Raw genomic sequence first — 18,428 nt, 5'->3', positions numbered from 1 at the left:
CGATGCTGGTTTCCAGTTATTTCTCCAATGAGATGCTAAATAGCACCACTGATATTGTTGGTATGGTAGGTAGTTACTAGTGGCACTGGGAAGTAAAGTGGGAACAGAAGTAATCTGTGGCTCGTTTCAAACTATATATTGTGTGTAATGGAAGTTGGTGCCTTGAGTCAAACACAATTCGGGAATCGCGACCTGAGGCTACCAGTTTTCAGTGATAAATACTGAAATGTGAGACTCACAGTGTTCAATTTTATTTTGAATTTCAAACGATCTGACTGTACTTGATCCTGGATTATATACTATATATTGATATCTCGCTACATATAAGGTTAAGCCTTACCCGAATTTGAGACGAGTTTGCCCCTTCTCTGGCTTACCCCGATTGCTACGATTGGCCTTAGTACGAGCATTAGATGCTCCGGGTTTGCTTGTGGGTACTGGTGACTGTTGAGGAACGCTGGATGCCTGTCGTTCTTCATCTGCCAGGTCTTTGGCAAAGTGCCAATCATCATGTTCACCCCTCTCGTGCTCTGGTAGTACGCTGCCGCAGCGACTGCAGGTATAACCCTCTGGTAACGTTTCTATTAGCTCAGATGAGGGGTCCTTGGGCTGAAGGGCTGGGTTTTCATGCTCGTTGAGCTCGGTTCCCATATCTTCTGCTTCAGGATCATCCTGGTCAGGGTGTAGGTCAGTCTCCGGCGGCTTGAGGAAAAACCGCTTAATGCCATTGTTTTCCAGCTTCTGGCGTTTCTCATCGGGTTGCTGAGCATCCGACGACTCTTCAGCCATCAGATCTCTCTTCGGTTGTGAGGCTTTTGCCTGTTCACCGCGAAGGAGGAAAGAGTCTATTGCCCGGTTCTTCGAGACGCCGTCTTCGAATCCACCAACGCTCAAGGAGAGATTGGCGCAGGGCCATGCACGTCCGTCTGCTATGACCTGCCGGAAGAGTGTTTTCCCAAGCTCAAAGAGCAATGTTTCATCGATGGGTACTGATCCGGGAATGGGAAGTTGACGGGAGCGAACCTGAGCCCCTTGACGGTGATGCAAAGCAACTGTTTTTGGGCGGCGCTTGTGCTCAAGAACGCCATCCTCAACAAGGCGGCCAAAAATATCGGCCGCAAAAATACTAAGCCATTTGTCTGCCTGGTCAACCGAATTTATGCTCGGCCTGAACGACTTGGCTGAAAGCATCGATTTGATTTGGGTCCGCGAGTTGACCTCACTTTTGTCTTCTCCCCGGATGATTCCGTAAAGCCAGGTAGCAGTATCGTCATCCAGTTTGGCGCGAAATTGCTCGAGAGACACCTTCAGAAGGTCACTCACTTGTTCTGTTCCAAACATTGCGGTAACCTGGTCACCAAGCTTACCCCCAAGCATCCTAATCTTTGTGAATTTGTAGCCACTGAGAAATCGTTGTACAGCACGGTTCCGAACAATGGTCTGCTTGTTCGGCTTGTTGCAGGCGCTCCCTAATTTTGCCATCATCTTGTTCTTGGCAACACCCGCAGAGCAAGTGTATTGGAGCCGATCCCAAACAGCTGCCCTGACCGACCGAACAATCTCAGACCCTATCAGTATAGCGATGTCATCCCAGTCAGGGTCATCAACTTCCGTCTCATGTTCGTCCAGATCGATCAAACAATCCTCAAAGTCCCACTCAAGCGCAGTCGTAGGCGGGACAGGAAGTGGAGTGACACGGTCATCACCTTGCAGTCCAGCTCTCAGTTCAGGAAACCGTTGAAGGAGGACACCGTGCACAAGAGGTGACAGATCAATGAAGACTTCATCAACGCTAGCTTTTTCAAGACCAGCGTGCTGTACTGTAGACTGAGTGCTAGCTCCCTGTTCGTCACCAACCAGCTCCCTATGCCATCTCGCCAGTTCCTCCTTCATCACCTTCAAGATTTTGCGCGATTCCGCCCGGTATGGATCGAGGCACACCTTATCGGTGTTCATCCGCTTGAACGCATCGTTTCTGTATGCCCATTTCCCACCTTCTCCTTCCCGGAACGTGGCCACATGTTGTAGGATGATATCCGGACATAGCTTCTTAGCTTCTGCTGCCGATATCATTCTCGTTATACCGAAGGATCGTGCTGGATAGTTTATCGCAATGAGCGAGTCCCATTGTCGTACAGCTAAAGGGACCGTGCGGGGTGTCCTCAGGCGCACCATTTCACATTGTGCGTAGAAGGCATCGAGATCGACATGAGCAATCACTCGCAGGGGTGTTGCTGTTGAACTTTGACGGAGAAGCTGTAGGTGACGATAGGTGTAGCGTGAATGGGTCTTCAAGGAATCGGCGGACGTAAAAGTCGACGGGACGGGTTCCGGGGAAGAGTGTGACATATTGAAAAGGGTAGTGCTATAGTCATTGCGGAACGTAGAATAGCGGCTTTCACGTCAAATGAGATCAGATTGCTGTATCTTGGATGTGACACCTCCTTCTGTGAAGAAGTCGGGCTGAATTTCGCGCTGGAAGCCATGCTCTGAAGTTGCAACCGTTGACTCGGGAAGACCACTTCCCAAAGAGGATTAGCTTATATTGGTCGAACGGCTGCATCGCGATCGAGTCAATCTAATCGACACTGCGACGGGAGTATCCTGGTGTGTCTCCTTTTTCTGGATTTCATTCCTTCATTCTGGTATGCTTTAGACGGCCTATAAAAAACCGTTCTATCTTGATCACGCTAGGTATCTTTCCAACTTCGAATTCGAAATTGCTGCTTATTCGCTTTGCTTACAATCTACAAACTTTCAAAGTACTGACGACACCGCTATAGCTACAGGGAGCAAGCAGTAAATGCGTTTATGCGTGTTCCCGACCACACAAGGAAGGATCATTTAGCTAATGCAAATAAGGCATCGATGAAAAGACTTTACTGATAGAAAATTGATTTCATCCCAAAGATCAGCGTCAAGTCATGAGGTGCATGTCGGACCTCTGATCAGATGAAGGGATGATATCATTAAACTCAGATTCTCAATAGATCTCAAGCTTGTTCGGTCACATGGTCCTCGCCAGTGTTTATTGGCATGATTTTCCCATTGCAAACACAAGACAGAGTGTCGGGCACCCATTCTCTTGCCCCCTCTAGATGTCTTACTCAAGGCATCTGCCGAGTCAGTTGTCAAATGAAGGCAACAATATCATTCGATAGCCTTGAGTTTTCCAGACTGCAAGACCGCAGACTGTAGAACTGACTGAGAATGCAATATCTCCATGGCGCTTCATGCTTTTCAAACTATTAATGTTGATGCATGAGTCTTCGGTGAGATTAACTGTGATCTGATTTGAGCAGGCAGCATATGCATGATCACTAAGTACAGCATGTATGCCTCTTTTTCTTCACCTGCGAACTCGATAGGGTTGATGCAGCCACTATGGAGACCATGCGACAAAGTAGACACCTGGACGGATGTCATTCGAGCAAAGGATGGGTCCCCAAAACTTGGTACATGGGGTCTCACCGCCATGCTGATACTATACTACACTATTGGGAAGTGGTGACCCCTCGGTGGTGGGAAAAATACGCCTTGTCGCCTGTCGGACTCTGAAAATGGGTCGGGAAAGTGTGTGACACTCCATGTCGGGACACAGTTGGCGTGATGGGGATTTTGTGTGTGTGTGTGTGTGTGTGTGTGTGTGTGTGTGAAGGAGGGTGACAGCCGCGCGAAGCAAAGTTAAATAAACCCCAAGAAGGCAACAGGGAGCATCTGATGGTGTTACAGAAGCCAGATGCCATGCTTCGAGACCGCAAAGACCGGTTAGTTAGGTCCGTCGGTGGCTGTTCACCCTCTGAGGGTGTGGTCGCGAATCAAGGAACATCCGACCAGTTGCTGTAAGGGAACCGAGATGGTCGATCATGCAGCTGGCCAAGGATGGTCAAGTGTTCTTGCCAGATTGCTTTATGGGGAGGAGGGGGCTGTGGGTGTGTGTGAACACTGTGAAGACGTACTACGTACATCCTCTCCTGTCTACTATCCTTACAGTTCGGACTACCCAAGAGGGATACGAAGTTGTGGAAGGAGAATTACGAGATGCTGTTGCTATTCGCTCAATTTCTGGTATACATTCCATATTTTTCTTTCTTCTCCTTAAAATAATAAATTATTTGTTATCTTCTAGATTCACCGAGAAGTCTTCTCTACTGTGTATTCTTCATCTCATTTCGAACGATACCAAAGTGGGATGATGCCCACACCCTTCTCCGCTTCACTCATATAGATCCCTGTCAGATAGACTCACAAGTCACCACATTAGATTAGTAGTAGTACCAAGATTGGAATTCCCACCGGGAACCAAACAAGCGAGCGAGCCATCACAAGAAACGCCCACCCCCATCCAGCGCTCTAAGCGGGATGGATGGAAAGTTTTCATTCATGGGTTTTGCCCATCCCCAGCCCACTTGAATGGAGGATCGAGGATGATCCTGAAGGAGGAGAATGATTGAGTGAGGAGGGTAACCATCCTTGGGTGGGAGTGGGTGGAGAGCGGGCAAAAGAAAGAGAGCGAGAGAGCGAGAGAGATACTAGATTACTAGTGGCAGGGACACAAACGGGCGGATGAGTGCCCAAAGCCGCCACGCATTCCTGCCCAACCTGTAGTGTCCACCCCGGGCGCTAATTTGACTGGTTGGTGACAAGGACGGGTTCGGCAGCGACAGATCCTTGGGTTCCTTAGTTGCAGATTGAGCGGGAGCACAAAGTACCCAGTCGACTCGTTGTACTTTTCCTCTCTGCGTGAGCAAGCTAGTCGCTACCTTGCAGGTACCAGATGCGACCGATTCGATGTGAACAACCCTTGTCTGGGCTACGGAGTACTCCGTGCCTAGTCTAGTTCCTTTACTACTAACGATGGAGTTGGGAGTACTTCCGTTGTCGTTCTGCATGGGTATAGAGAAGTAGCAGTTCCGTAGCAAGCCTCTTACTTTGTGGTACTTTGGTTTGGTTAGTTACCCAGCCCAGCCCCCTCCCCATCCCCTCCATCAAGCTGATCAAGCTGGGGGTGATTCCCGTAAGGCAGGCAGCCGCTAACGACTCAATATGTGCAGCAATCATAAAAGATATGTGGTCAAAAAGGTAGCAGTAGCTTTGAGGTTCTCAGTCGTGCAGGTGCACAAAAGCAAGAGCGCCCAGTCAATGTAACAATTTAAACCAATAACTCTGAAGGGTTCTGATATACTACCCCGTACATATCCCTGAATGCATTTTGATGCCTCGCAGCAAATAGTTTCAACTGCAGCCTCCTGTCATCATCATCAGTGTCACCGCAATTAACAACCTGGACGTGGTATTTGTTATTTGTGCCGGTACTCCGTCCTCCGTACCACTGGGAATGAACCCTTTCTGTGTGTAGTCGCGGCTGAGTCATCCGATGCTGGGCAGACCGACAAGAGCCGGGGGAACCGTTGAGATACAAAGTGTGCAAGTAACTGCAAGGTTCTTCTTCTCCGTCGTGCATTCATCTGGTTGGTGGGTGGAAGCAAGCATTACTTGTGCAGTGCAGGAACAGCAAGAAGTAGGCTGAGAACTATTAGCTTACTATTGAATAGGAGCATACAATAATGAGGCTATCCAAATATCGTATCATGTTATATCGCTGCCCGCAATTATGATATTACTAGTAGTATTACCGTTGAGCGGCTATCCATGGATCCATCGCCGGACACCCAAACGGGCAGAATTTCTCCGCGGTTCAATCAACCGTGGCTCGTGATTCTTCGGGAATATGTAGAAGTCTAAGTAAATAATAGGGATCTAGTATCTACCCAACTATGGGACTGACTGGCAACAACTTCTATGAGCATGTTTGAAGAAGATGAAAATTTAAAAATAATAGTGATCTAAGGCAATATTCATGTTGTTGATTACTAGTTAATGCTTTTAATTACTCAACTTTTGAGTTAATTATCAGTAGAAAATAGTTTTATGATTATTATTATTTACTGAATCAATGCCCTCCATTCAGAGAAATCGAATATTCAAAAATATATTCAAAATCGAAAATAATAATGAAAAAGAATTATTTTCCACCAGTTCGCCGCCCTAATAGGGGGAGATCCTCGAACGCCATCCGCATCATCATTGCCCATGGGTCAGCGTCTGCACCCTCGCCTTCCATGACCCCGGCGGCTACGCCTCATTAGTCGATGCAAGTTTCTAGTGGGAGTCATCGCGCGCTCATCGTGCTGCCGGAGAGGGTCTAATCGTCGGGTTGGGTGGAGTCAGTCGTGGCACCAGACATGGCCAGGCAGCCCAAAGATGGCCCAACAGCCCAATCATCCCAATCATCCCCCTCGGCCAGCTTCACCTTCGCGATACTCCACTGGCTGCCCGCCCCCCCCCTCTCTCCCTCTTTCCCTCTTGTGTCTTGTCATTCATTAGATACACAGTAACTTACTACTACTACCTACGAGACTAGTTAGTCGCTCGCTGCTCCTCTTTCGCCGCCCGCCCTGCAGGTTTCTCGCCCTCTTATCTTTTTTTCCTCCCCGACTTGTCTCATTTTTTCCCTTTTCTCTTTTCCCCCCTTCTCTTTTCGCCGCCGTAACCTCCCATACAAACCTTCTTCCTCCCGCCTCCTCCTCCCACCCCCCCCGACTCCGAAACCTCTCCTGCTTCTCTCTCTCTTTCTTTCCTCATTCCTCCATCTCTCTCTCCCCTTTCTTCACTCCCTCCCTCCCTCTCTCTCTTCCCCTCTGGCCTGGTTATTCCCTGCCAGTTCAAAAGGTAATAGAGTCTGTGTCCGGGAGCGTTGAAGTGAAATTTACACAATCCACCCATTGTTCAAAAGAACCGGAGATTCCACCCAGGAGAAAAATAAAGGCCTTTTTTCTCCCTCATCTCCCTCTTCTCATATTCACCTGAGATTATTCTCCCTCATTCCGAAGTTCACATTCGCACGTTGAGCTCTCTCGTCTCTTCCTCACCCACCGGACCTATTGAAGGACGTTACTGTCTCTTTCGTTTGCGACTTGCTTAATGCTGGAAGTGACCTATATACCTTGCATCCATCCTTGACAACCTCCGTGGACAAGACACGCTCTTACCGGGATTTGTTTCTTTTATTCTCTCGGAGCAAGAGCCATATAACCAACCCTGGGATTCCACCGCTCTTCTAAGTCGCCTTTCGTGTTCTGCATGTGTGCTTGTGTCAACCAAAAGTCGGATTAGCCTTATTTCTCAGCCTTGGAGTTTCCGGACGCTGTCTCATAGAACTGTACTTCGTGCTGTTTCTTCTTCCCCTCAAATCAACCCCCCCATCTCCCCAAAAGAGACCATCTGCCACCACCTTCCTCTGGACCCGTCGGCTCTTCCTGATTTTCCCGGACCTCATTTGGCCATTTGGACCCGTTGCCTATAATTACATTAATACTGGAGACCGTTTCCTGGAACAAACAAAGACAAAAATGACTGGCCGTCTTGGATATGAGGGGCGCCCGGAGCGTCAAAACGAATACTTCATTCCTGGCGATGGTATCAGCCGGGAAGTCATCCAAGCAGACATTTGCCGTTACCTTGGAAATGATGCGCTCGTAAGACCCGGAAACCACAATGTCTGTGCCCCGCTGCTTTTCCTATGCAATCCTCTAAAATTATACGAACAATGACGCGAACATTTGGGCGGGATCTGCCTTCTGGACGAATCAGTAACTGACTAGATGGGAAACAGGGTCGTCAGGGTTATTTCATTCGCGCCTACCGGAATCTCACCTCTGTATGTTGTATTTGGTTTTGTGATATTCCCCAGGCGAAAAAGAACGTGTCCGACTAACAATTGGCTTGTGCTGCAGGAAATGATTGCTGACCTCAAAAAAGACTCGGCTCGGTGGGAGGCCGATGTTATACGTCGGGCTGACCAGGGCTATCCCAGAGGTAGCTACCAACAAGAATTAAGCTATTCCCAGCCACCCAGCATGCCCGCGGCGTCCTACCCGGTATCTGCCATTCATGAAGGACGTCAGCAGGGAGGGCCATCCCCTCCGCCTGCCTTCTCAGCTCCTCCCCCTACTCAGACATTCCAGGTGGATCCATATGCACAATCGTACCAGGCGACTCAGAGTCCCCCGTACCCACCTGCATCAACTTACACCGGCCCCAACCATTCACCCTATGGATCTGCCCCGAACCCCTACCCTAGTGGTCAGATCCCCTACACTACTTCCAGCCAACCTCCGGTGACTGCTGAAATGCACCCGTCGTCATACACGTATGGCCCTGGCTATTATGAGAATGGAAGGAGCAATGCCCCCAGGTATCCCGGGCCTGGCTATGAAACCGAACAGGACTATTCTCCAGTTACCACCGGGATCCCTTACCCTACTACCACAGCCCCGGACCCTCGGATAGGAATGGATCCCAGATACACTCCTGAGGCATCATACCCTCCGGCAGACCGCAATAGGCCACAACCAGCCAGAGGCGGGGAAGCCCCTCGCCGGACTAGGTAAAGAAAGTCAATGTCTGCTTTCTACGGGCGTATATACTATGAACGCCTTTGTCCTTAACAGTCTATATCGTACCTGGGATCTTGCAGATATATCCACACTTCTGCTTATTCTCAGAGCCCTGAAGGACCAATCTTCCTTTCTTTGCGTATAGGAACATGAGACCGGAAGGAAAAGCGTGCATCATCGTTTGTCGGAAACAATTTGCAACTACCGGAGCCACATCCTTGGATCATCGGATTTTATCTCTCCTGGACATCCATCCATCTTATCTCTGATATACTCTTGACTTTCCACCCAACGTCTATGGAGACGTTGCCTCGCGCTCTTGGTCGGCCTGGTTATCGCTCCATTGCGCGAGGCACACGGCCGTCTTTTTCTTTGGTGTAAAGCTTGGTCGACCCAAGCTATAACGTGATGGATTTACGAGGAGGCATTTTTGGCTTTGTCTGTTGTAATTCCAGCCATTGCTGTGCTTTGTCTCTTTTCTGCCTTGCTGGGTTTTGGTTTCCATTGTCTGGTTATTCTGTGGTGTATTGGTCGTGGAATTCTCATGCGTTTGTGCCACAGTCTTCATTCTCGATCGGTGTTTTTCGACCATCTCCTACATGTTGAGTCCGATGGAGCGCCAACTGATTTCAGGAAAATATCAGCCGGGAGCTTTTGATGACATACAGTGATGCTGTTCACGAGCTATATGTAGATATGAGCATATACGGCGTTATTTTTTGTGGTTCGCTGGTTCTTCGATGGTTATTTGCATTGACCCAAGGGTATAATAATCGACTTACAAAGTCAAGCCAGTGTGTTATCTTGTACTTGACCCCTTGCCTGCGCGCATCTTATAACGCTATCCAATCGCAAGTGACTGTCTGCATGCCTTGCCTTGCTCTCCGAACCGTATGCACAGAAAGCTAATTGATGTAAGTAATAGAATCTTGCTGAAGCAGCGTGACTCCAACATTGCCAGTATCTGCTTGTAATGATGCTATCACCTTATCTCAATTACCTTCAGCGCATTGTGTACCCTGCTCCAATACGTGGGGAACAACCTGTGTATTCGTATCGGTTGTGACGGCATGCCGAGTGAAAGCCCTTTCCTTGTATATAACTTTTATATACAACTACCAATACGGAAGCCCGCCTCTCACATTATCTTTTGTTCCAACTTGTGCCAGTGATTTCGAATTGTAACACGCACCGAAGTTGGCCTCTTTCACCCATTCACCATATAACACTTGTGTCTTCTATAACAGAGATCTGGACTGGTATATTGTGAAGCACCGAGCAAGTTCAAGGCAACGATGCAATCAGTCACTTCTAGTCTCTCGGCGTCGTTCACAAGGCCACCTCGCTATATAATGCTCTTTTATTCTCTTTCTGCACCTTTCCAGAGACTGCTTCTCGCACTGCTTAGCGACAAGTATCTGGAGAATATACTCCGTTGCATCGAATATGTCTGTCTTGGATTTTCCAGATTACCCTGATGGCGACGTTAAGCTCACCATCCACCCGGATGGCTATCTTCTACATTCGAACCGGCTCTGCGAACACTCAAGGGTTCTGAGAGGCCTGCTAGGACAGCCAGACGAAGTCCAACCAGTGCCACATATCCAGGGGATGGATCATTTAGGCGTCTCTAATCTCTACCTTATTGGTGAAGCAGCGCATAAGTTCGGGGTCTTCCAGCTCCAGGCAAGTAGACGCCTGATGATCAGAGTATATCTGTGTCAGCAGGGATTCTAACGAGCATCTACAGGTGCCCCGTCAGTTTACGAGCGAGATCAGGGGCTTTCAGGCTGTGGACTACATCCCAGTCTGGCCTATGAAAACCCGTCGGTGCTGGGAGAACATCTTTAGGATGTTTTATTTGCTGCCGCCAATCCTCCACGACGATGGACCGGAAAAAAACTTTCTTGACAACAGTTGGAGAGTTGCTGAATTGGCGTCGGAGATCGAGGCGGGAGATTATATCTTTCCTATCCTCGGCGCAGCACTGGAGGGCTACGAGCAGGAGCTGTATTATTCTATCTCAAATGACCCGATCGGTTGGGTGAACTTGGCTATAAGAATCCAGTCACCCACGATATTTCGAGAAGGCATTATTCACATTGTTGGCCGCTGGAACTACGTGACGGATGAGGGCCACGCTTTGCTCCCTGGTCAGATCCGTGAGCTCTGTGAAAGAAAGCATAGAGATCTGCAATTCGACAAACGGATGATAGAAATGAACATCCTCAACCACCCCGTCGCTGATCCACATGATAGAGACATCTACATGTGGATGGCTAAGGCCTTTCATCAGCAGTGGCTTGGCAACTCCATTGCTGGGAACCAGACATACCGTTCTTTGGATGGTGGGGCTGCCTTCTACCGCGCCATCAATGCTGGCGGGGATGCCTATCTTCCGGTGCTCGAGCCCGAGACCAACCTCATCTTACTGCCCATTCAACAAGACGAGATCACACTTCTCGAAAACCGCCTGAATGTCTTGAAGAATTCTGTAAAGTATCTGGTTGATAACCTACTGCGCAACAGATCGCGGTTCAACCCCTTAGTATGGGGCGATTTACATTATTTGACATGTTGTGAAGTCAATCAACATGACATCCCTTGGCTGGCAGATAGGGCTGCACAGGACGATGTAGCTCTTATGCATACCGTGAACCCTGCTTTGCCCCTAATGTACAGGGACAATATTCAAACGGAGATACGCCAAATCCACACGCCTCGCATGCCACAGATAGTTGTCGAGAACCCTTTGCCGGAGAACAATCCTCAGATAGGTACTCGGCGTTTTGTGTCTCCCTACGCCCAATCACTGGAAAGGTCCCCTGATTACAGCTCTAGTCAGTCCCGGAGTGAGCTGACCTACGCTGTCCATGAGCCTGACTTGTCATCGGATGACTCTCAGAGCAGCTTCATCAGCCCGCCTCACTGGGATGAAGAGGACGGGTCAACTGCGCGAACAGACACCGAGAACCCAGTGATCCTAGCTTTCGATGAGTCTATACAGACAGATCCCCAGGATTTAAGTGGAGGAGATATTGACCTGGTGAATTATGCGAGCCCTGTCTTCATGTCTCTTAATGGCAGTGTTGAAGGCCACGGACATAATACTCAGCACGATGGCTGAGAGTTTGGCTGTGCTGTTCGTCCACAGCAGTATGTATTCTAAGTCTTTGCTTCGGATTTTTCGTTGTCTACTACTTCTTTTTCATTCTCATTCTCCCCTGTTTTACTATGTTCGTTATCATGTCTAGGTTTCTCAGATTCGAGTCTTGTTTTCTTAAATCTTCAGTCTGATCTACTATGTTCATTTTCATGTCTCGGTTTCTTGATTTGGAGGTCTTGTCTATTCTCCTGTACATCAAGTTCAATGGTCCCTTACGGCGCAGTAATGGCTCTTTCGGCACAGTATTCCACCGGCCATAACGCATCTTTTTCATGGTCATACCTCTTACCAAAAAACCCACTCTCAGAAACCAGCACAAACAGAAATGAATAAAAAAAGAGATAAAATTATGAACTCCGCTCTGTAACCATTTTCACATACAATAAATACACACACACATCTTATACCCCACCCACAGCACCTCACCCCTCCCTGCCAAAGAGCACAAGGGTATAAACATGCCCGACAGGAAGACGGCGAAGTGCACATGCACACGTAGGAAAATAGATACCCAAATACCCAGATCAAGGCTACCTCCGGACAAAGCGAGGGGCCCGCCGATACTTGCTCGTTGATTGGAACGTCCTCCCTTTCCTTCTATTCTATCCGCGCCGGAGTCGCACGTCGCCCATGATTGAATGCAGAGCTAGTTGTCGGTCCTGCCATCGGTCCGTCCATCCTATCCTTTCCATAGCGTTATATCCGAGGTTAAGGTGAATTTACTCGTCATCGTAACCCTTCGGGAATGTGCGGGGACCGGCGGGGACTATCAATCGCAAGGCGCGAGCATGTCAGTATACACTACTAACTTTCCAAGACAAGCAGGGGCCCGGTTGAAGAATCATAATTGGAAGCGGGGGTGCAACATACTAGGATAAGACATAGGGATAGTCTCGGGGTCAACGTCACCCAAGGCACGTCTAAGCGGGGGCAAGCCGACGAGAGCAACGGGGCCCATCGAGCCGATAATAAGGGAGTAGAAGATGGCGGGACGTTCGTGGGAAGCCCAGCGGAGGTAGCGGAGAGGCGTAGACCAGAACTGAGGCGTCGACATTGTTAAGGATTTTCTTGTTCGTTGCGGAGGTGTTCGGGTGTTTCGGCGGTGATTTAAAAACCGGTGATGGAGGTGAGGATGTTCGATCTGCGGATGGAATCCTCTATGGGCAATTAAGACCGGGGTTTGATTGAACCTGCGGAGAGGTAGGGCAATTGAAGTCGGGGATTGCGACGCGGGCGAGGGGAAACGAATCGATGGAGGTTGATTGAAGGTGACGAAAGCCGCCAAAAGTGGATTTGCCGGGTCTTGGCGTTCGGTCCAAACACGTCGCCCGTTTGGGGTGTGTGTCTACGTATGTTATCTACTACGTACTTCTTTCTTTTTGACGAGCTTCTCATCGAACGACAAAACCCATCATTCTTTTGTGGTTCGCTCGTCGGGATATTTTGTTTCTCAGTTTGTTCCCTCCGCTGTGCGGAAAATTAGCCACTCAATATGCGGTGGTCTCTTTCCTCCCTCTTTCTGTTTGGCTTCTTGGCTGTTGTACATGCGCTCAGTAGTTCGGGGAACCGTCTGCTCGTTGTTTTGGAGGATGGATCGGAGAAGGATCTTTACTCTACTTTCTGGAGTGATTTAGAGGGTATGTATCTGCAGGGCAGAATTTATAATTGAGTGGAATTGGCGTTGTGCTGATATATGCAATAGCTCGTGGATATGACCTCGTCTTCGAATCTCCCAAGAGTGACAAGCTCTCCCTCTTCGACCTGGGCGAGAGGGCTTACGACCACCTTCTTCTCCTGCCTCCTAGGTCCAAAGGTTAGCGGCGACTTTGGATTCGGATACTATGCTACAGGGACACACAATTGACCGAGTGATCAGGATTTGGATCTTCTTTGAGCCCCAAGAACATCGTCGACTTCATGAACAAGGACGGTAACGTCCTCCTCGCGCTCTCGGGCAAGTCCACCACTCCCAGCGCCGTCAGCTCGCTGCTTCTGGAACTCGATCTTCACCTCGCTACCGACCGTTCTTCTGTCGTTGTCGACCACTTCAACTACGACACCCTGTCCGCGGCCGAAAAGCACGATGTCCTTCTCCTCCAGCGCCCCGGCCCATTGAGACCCGATACCAAGGCTTTCTTCGACGGAGAGGGTGTCCTGGCTTTGCCTAGGGCCGCTCCTCACACTCTCGGCGACCATGCGCTCATTGCGCCTATCCTGCGCGCTCCCGCGACTGCCTACAGCTACAACCCCAAGGAAGACCTGTCCGCGGGAGAGGATGTCTGGGCTACCGGCTCTCAGCTGGCTCTCGTCTCCGCCATGCAGACCCGTGCCTCCTCTCGCTTCACCCTGCTCGGCTCCGTCGAGAGTCTCCAGGACAAGTGGTTCTCCGCGACCGTCAAGGCGCCCAACGGAAAGGAGACCGGCACGGCCAACCAGGACTTCGCCAAGCAGTTGACTGCCTGGACCTTCAAGGAGACCGGTGTCCTCAAGGTTGGCAAGATCGAGCACCACCTGGCTAAGGACGACCTTACTGCTGAGGACCTGAACCCCACCATCTACCGCATCAAGAACGAGACCGTATGTGCCTACTAACCAGTCCGCGACATAACCGCCAACCCCTGCTGACGTGTCCCTATAGGTTTTCAGCATTGAGATCTCCGAGTACAGCCACGACCGGTACATCCCCTTCGAGGTGCCCGCCAACGATGCCCTGCAGCTCGAGTTCACCATGCTCTCCCCCTTCCACCGCCTGAAGCTGGAGCCCACCGCCCGCACCGAGAACAGCACCATCTACAGCACGCAGTTTACCGTCCCTGACCAGCACGGTATCTTCTCCTTCCGGGTCAACTACAAGCGCCCCTTCCTCACCAACATCGAGGAAAAGCACGAGGTGACTGTCCGTCACTTCGCCCACAACGAGTACCCCCGCAGCTGGAAGATCAGCGGAGGATGGGTCTGGATCGCCGGCCTGTGGTCTGTGATTGGCGGGTTCCTGGCCTTTGTGTTCGTGTGGCTCTACTCGGAGCCCGCCTCGGCCAAGGTCAAGAAGACCCAGTAAAGTAATGTATCATCTGAAAGATCAGTAAATGAAATCTGCTGCACAATGCACGTCTTAAGAAAGGACGATCCGAATCGTAGAAATGCCCAAGTCAGTCTGCATACAGACAGACTCATCCATTGCATATGTACAATCTAGTAGTATAGCATGAAAGAAGGAATACCCGTAACCCGACAATCATACACACTATCAAGGCACGGGCACATGAGCGAAGTAGTCCCAACAGTCAATCAACCAAACTCCAAGCCAAATGCCAGCGAATACAACAAAAGCATAGAGAACGTGATGTTACAGCGCGCAAGGGAAAACCAGTCTGTGTGTCACCCACAACACCGGAATATAACTAAACCCTCCTCCCCCTCACAGACCACGAGTCTTCTCCGGATCCATCTGCACCTCATCACCACTAATCTCCTTGACCGTCTCAAACGCCGGCTTGCCTGCATATAGTTGTTGGGACGTGCTGGAGCCGCCGCCTTCCGTCGTCGATACCGAGATAGGCTGGTTTCCGCGGAACCGCTTGCGCATGTCGATGAGGCCGCGCCTGAAGATGAGGCATATTGTCAACTGATTGTAGGGAAAGCTTTGAGGATGCCATTTGGCAATGACTCACTTGCACTCGCTGAACCCCTTCCGCAATTGCTGGCATCGCATGGGAAGTTCGTCGACGTACGGCTCACTCAGACATTCGCGGGGCGAGCGCCGTTGCACCATGATGCAGTCTGATTCTTGGAGACATTGCGCCAGAGCGTTTCCTATTTATTATGAAAAGAATGGTTAGAGGGTGTGTGTGTACCGGGAAATATAGCTGAAGTTGGGAGGAGGAGGGACGACAATGTGGTTGTAATATCCGGTCGTGGATACGTTTCCGAACATCCAAGCCGCAATTCGCGGAATATGGCAAAGGATAAAAGAAAGAATCCAACATACTGATCTCTTGGCAGGAACTCGGCATTTTGGGCGAACAATAAAGGCAAGGCCCGAATTGCTCAGCCAAATAATAACAAGTTAGGAACAACACCGGTCTGCGGCGGCGGCGGCGAAGACGACGGACAATCTGGAGATAATTTGCTGAAACCGGAAAACAAACTCAACCAAACGGGCGTTGCCCCGGATTAGGTAAGCCATCACATGAAGAAGAAAGAAGGGGCCCCCATGACGTCTGGGGGCCTGTGGAACCTGACTTAGGTTGCTTGCCTCGTTCCGCTTGATTTATCCTATCCTTCTTCTTCCCATAGTCATGCGGTCTGAGTTTATGGAAGAATTGCTTCGGCGCATTATGGTTCATTACTACTACCACTACTACCGGTGATAATTAATCTACGTGGTTGATTTGCAGACTGTCCATCCCTTTATGATAATAGGAGGTTTGGGCTTATCGTCATGGCGCGCGTTCCGGTCATTGGACGGCTGTTTTGGTTCGAATATTTGGCTCTGTTTGGGTCGTTGATTCTGGTGTTGCTGGAATGGGTTATACATATTATCACGTTTTGTCTGCGTAAGTAGTGTGTTCATTTCTTGGGGTGGTGGTGTAAAGGGGTAAGGGCTAACTGGCGCAGCTGAACCTATCATTAGGTTCTGTTACGATCGATCCAAGAATATCTTCAACGCTTTTATTCCTCCAGATGACCCGGCCAAGCGCGGTAAAGAAGAGAAAGTGGCTGCGTCGGTTGCTCTGGCGTCGGACTTCACGGATATATGCGCACTGTTTGGATATGAAGCGGAGGAACATATCGTCCAGACGGGGGATGGCTATCTGCTTGGTCTGCACAGACTGCCCTATCGGAAGGGCGAGGAGGGAAGGAAAGTCAACCAGGGTGAAGGGAGCATCAGGAAGAAGGTCGTCTATCTCCACCATGGTCTCATGATGTGCAGTGAAGTCTGGGTCTGTCTTTCGGAGGAGCAGCGATGTCTTCCATTTCAATTGGTCGAAAGGGGCTATGACGTGTGGTTGGGGAATAACAGAGGAAACAAATACTCGAAGAAGTCCGTCAAGCATTCGCCCCTGTCGAACGAGTTCTGGGACTTTTCGATCGATCAGTTCTCGTTCCATGATATCCCAGACAGCATCAAGTATATTTTGGAAGTGACAGGGCAGCCCTCCCTGTCATACGTGGGATTCTCGCAGGGAACGGCGCAGGCATTTGCGACGCTGTCCATTCATCCTCTGTTGAACCAGAAGATCGATGTCTTTGTGGCTCTGGCGCCGGCAATGGCCCCGACAGGCCTCCCCAATCATCTCGTGGATTCGCTCATGAAGGCTTCGCCAAACTTCCTGTTTCTGCTGTTTGGCAGACGCAGTATCCTTAGCTCGACGACGATGTGGCAGACGATTCTCTACCCACCTATCTTTGTTCGGATCATTGACACGTCACTTCGCGGCCTGTTCAATTGGAGGTGCAAGAACATCAGCCGCTGGCAGAAGCTGGCAGGGTACCTGCATCTGTTTTCCTTCACTAGCACCAAGTCGGTCGTCCATTGGTTCCAGATTATTCGACACCGAAATTTCCAGTTCTACGATGACGAAATCCATGCCCCGCTCAGTATTGTTGCGAGTGAGCGATTTTACAAGCCGGTCAAGTACCCGACTAAGAACATTAAGACGCCCATTGTCCTGTTGTATGGCGGTAGCGATAGTCTCGTTGATATCAACGTGATGTTGTCCGAGCTTCCCCGCGGGACCGTGGCGAAGGAAATCCCGCAGTATGAGCATTTAGATTTCTTGTGGGCGCGTGATGTGGACCAATTGGTATTCAGCCATGTCTTCGAAGCGCTGGAGCGGTACAGCTCCGAGAATCAGAAAGGGACATTAATGGAGAAGGTTAATGGTGCCGCGGGCACATATGTACCGACATGAAGTACGAGGTTCTGCACCAATGAAGACACGCATAATCTAGAGGGAGATACATACCCACCATCGCCAAGTTTGACAGCTTGCGTGTTTCGACTCGCGGATCTGACTGTCTCAGCAGATCGCGATACGAGAAACAAAGATCATTGTTCGCCTTACTTTGTATAATTGTTTGCCTATAAAGATGTTTGTTTAGCCTTGCTTGTTTTTCTGTACAGCACACACACACTATATCAGCGTCTAATATAACCTCAACACCGCCAAACACCTCACAAAACACAATGGCGAAGCAACGCAGTCCGGATGCCTCGAAGCTGGCAGACCTCCAATGACCTTCATGGGTACTTCAATACTACTTCGTTGCCTAGATAGATCCATGAAAGATCGGCTCCCGACCCCTTCAGTGACATACGTCATATGTATCAAGCAGCAGCGCATTTCTTCAGATCCATATGCAGGGAGATGGTCCCAGTGTCGGGTCTCGTCTTGCTCTTCCCGTCCCCGACGCCTCACATCCACATGTGATGCATAGACCAACGCGTCCCCCATCACATCTGCACTTCCAGCAACCAAGCACGACCCAAACCAATGTTTGTGCAGCTCGACCCCCCCAAGAAAATAATTATCCCAATGTGACACATCAGCTTGGCTTTCAATCATGCTGATACAACCACCAAGTAACCAGTACCAGTACCATCTTCCCCCCTCCCTCCCCAGTCAGGTGGTTTATGAGATGGGGATGGTCTGATTGTCCTAGCGCACCATCAATGCGCGTGCACATCGGTCCAACATAGATTACAGAATATAATAATAAATTAAATGATAGGCACACAGACAGCCTGCCTCCCGGAAGTTGGGGACCGGAAGTCCGGTGCGGTGGTCCGTACTTTTTAT

General features: G+C 49.8%; 9 protein-coding genes across 9 annotated transcripts; 4 read left to right on the top strand and 5 right to left on the bottom strand.

Annotated features, from left to right (window-relative positions):
• Positions 1–336: 336 nt before the first annotated feature.
• On the bottom strand, positions 337–2,349 carry RAD30 (DNA-directed DNA polymerase eta; the record flags this gene model as incomplete). Its single annotated transcript, XM_041684307.1, has 1 exon — positions 337–2,349. The coding sequence occupies one exon, from the start codon at positions 2,347–2,349 to the stop codon at positions 337–339; it is 2,013 nt and encodes a 670-aa protein (XP_041538505.1).
• A 2,803-nt stretch (positions 2,350–5,152) lies between these two features.
• On the bottom strand, positions 5,153–5,464 carry AKAW2_11784S (uncharacterized protein; the record flags this gene model as incomplete). The annotated part of the gene is made up of 1 exon (XM_041684306.1): positions 5,153–5,464. One exon carries the CDS (start codon positions 5,462–5,464, stop codon positions 5,153–5,155), a length of 312 nt encoding a protein of 103 aa, XP_041538504.1.
• Positions 5,465–7,412: 1,948 nt separating this feature from the next.
• On the top strand, positions 7,413–8,453 carry AKAW2_11783A (putative transcription factor RfeG; the record flags this gene model as incomplete). The annotated part of the gene is made up of 3 exons (XM_041684305.1): positions 7,413–7,559; positions 7,676–7,720; positions 7,797–8,453. The coding sequence occupies 3 exons, from the start codon at positions 7,413–7,415 to the stop codon at positions 8,451–8,453; spliced, it is 849 nt and encodes a 282-aa protein (XP_041538503.1).
• A 1,452-nt stretch (positions 8,454–9,905) lies between these two features.
• On the top strand, positions 9,906–11,586 carry AKAW2_11782A (uncharacterized protein; the record flags this gene model as incomplete). Its single annotated transcript, XM_041684304.1, has 2 exons — positions 9,906–10,145; positions 10,210–11,586. The coding sequence occupies 2 exons, from the start codon at positions 9,906–9,908 to the stop codon at positions 11,584–11,586; spliced, it is 1,617 nt and encodes a 538-aa protein (XP_041538502.1).
• Positions 11,587–12,344: 758 nt separating this feature from the next.
• On the bottom strand, positions 12,345–12,679 carry AKAW2_11781S (NADH:ubiquinone oxidoreductase subunit NDUFA3; the record flags this gene model as incomplete). The annotated part of the gene is made up of 2 exons (XM_041684303.1): positions 12,345–12,391; positions 12,496–12,679. 2 exons carry the CDS (start codon positions 12,677–12,679, stop codon positions 12,345–12,347), a joined length of 231 nt encoding a protein of 76 aa, XP_041538501.1.
• A 438-nt stretch (positions 12,680–13,117) lies between these two features.
• On the top strand, positions 13,118–14,683 carry WBP1 (dolichyl-diphosphooligosaccharide-protein glycotransferase; the record flags this gene model as incomplete). The annotated part of the gene is made up of 4 exons (XM_041684302.1): positions 13,118–13,262; positions 13,328–13,438; positions 13,502–14,202; positions 14,264–14,683. The coding sequence occupies 4 exons, from the start codon at positions 13,118–13,120 to the stop codon at positions 14,681–14,683; spliced, it is 1,377 nt and encodes a 458-aa protein (XP_041538500.1).
• Positions 14,684–15,043: 360 nt separating this feature from the next.
• AKAW2_11779S (PET191 family protein) lies at positions 15,044–15,397 on the bottom strand (the record flags this gene model as incomplete). The annotated part of the gene is made up of 2 exons (XM_041684300.1): positions 15,044–15,227; positions 15,297–15,397. 2 exons carry the CDS (start codon positions 15,395–15,397, stop codon positions 15,044–15,046), a joined length of 285 nt encoding a protein of 94 aa, XP_041538499.1.
• A 669-nt stretch (positions 15,398–16,066) lies between these two features.
• Positions 16,067–17,540, top strand: TGL1 (sterol esterase; the record flags this gene model as incomplete). Its single annotated transcript, XM_041684299.1, has 2 exons — positions 16,067–16,181; positions 16,243–17,540. 2 exons carry the CDS (start codon positions 16,067–16,069, stop codon positions 17,538–17,540), a joined length of 1,413 nt encoding a protein of 470 aa, XP_041538498.1.
• A 234-nt stretch (positions 17,541–17,774) lies between these two features.
• On the bottom strand, positions 17,775–18,194 carry AKAW2_11777S (uncharacterized protein; the record flags this gene model as incomplete). The annotated part of the gene is made up of 1 exon (XM_041684298.1): positions 17,775–18,194. One exon carries the CDS (start codon positions 18,192–18,194, stop codon positions 17,775–17,777), a length of 420 nt encoding a protein of 139 aa, XP_041538497.1.
• Positions 18,195–18,428: the final 234 nt, after the last annotated feature.

Source organism: Aspergillus luchuensis, chromosome 1, assembly GCF_016861625.1.
Source record: "Aspergillus luchuensis IFO 4308 DNA, chromosome 1, nearly complete sequence".
NCBI lineage: Eukaryota > Fungi > Ascomycota > Eurotiomycetes > Eurotiales > Aspergillaceae > Aspergillus > Aspergillus luchuensis.
The sequence above is the reverse complement of the archived record's forward strand: the minus strand, read 5'-3'. Positions and strand labels throughout refer to the sequence as shown.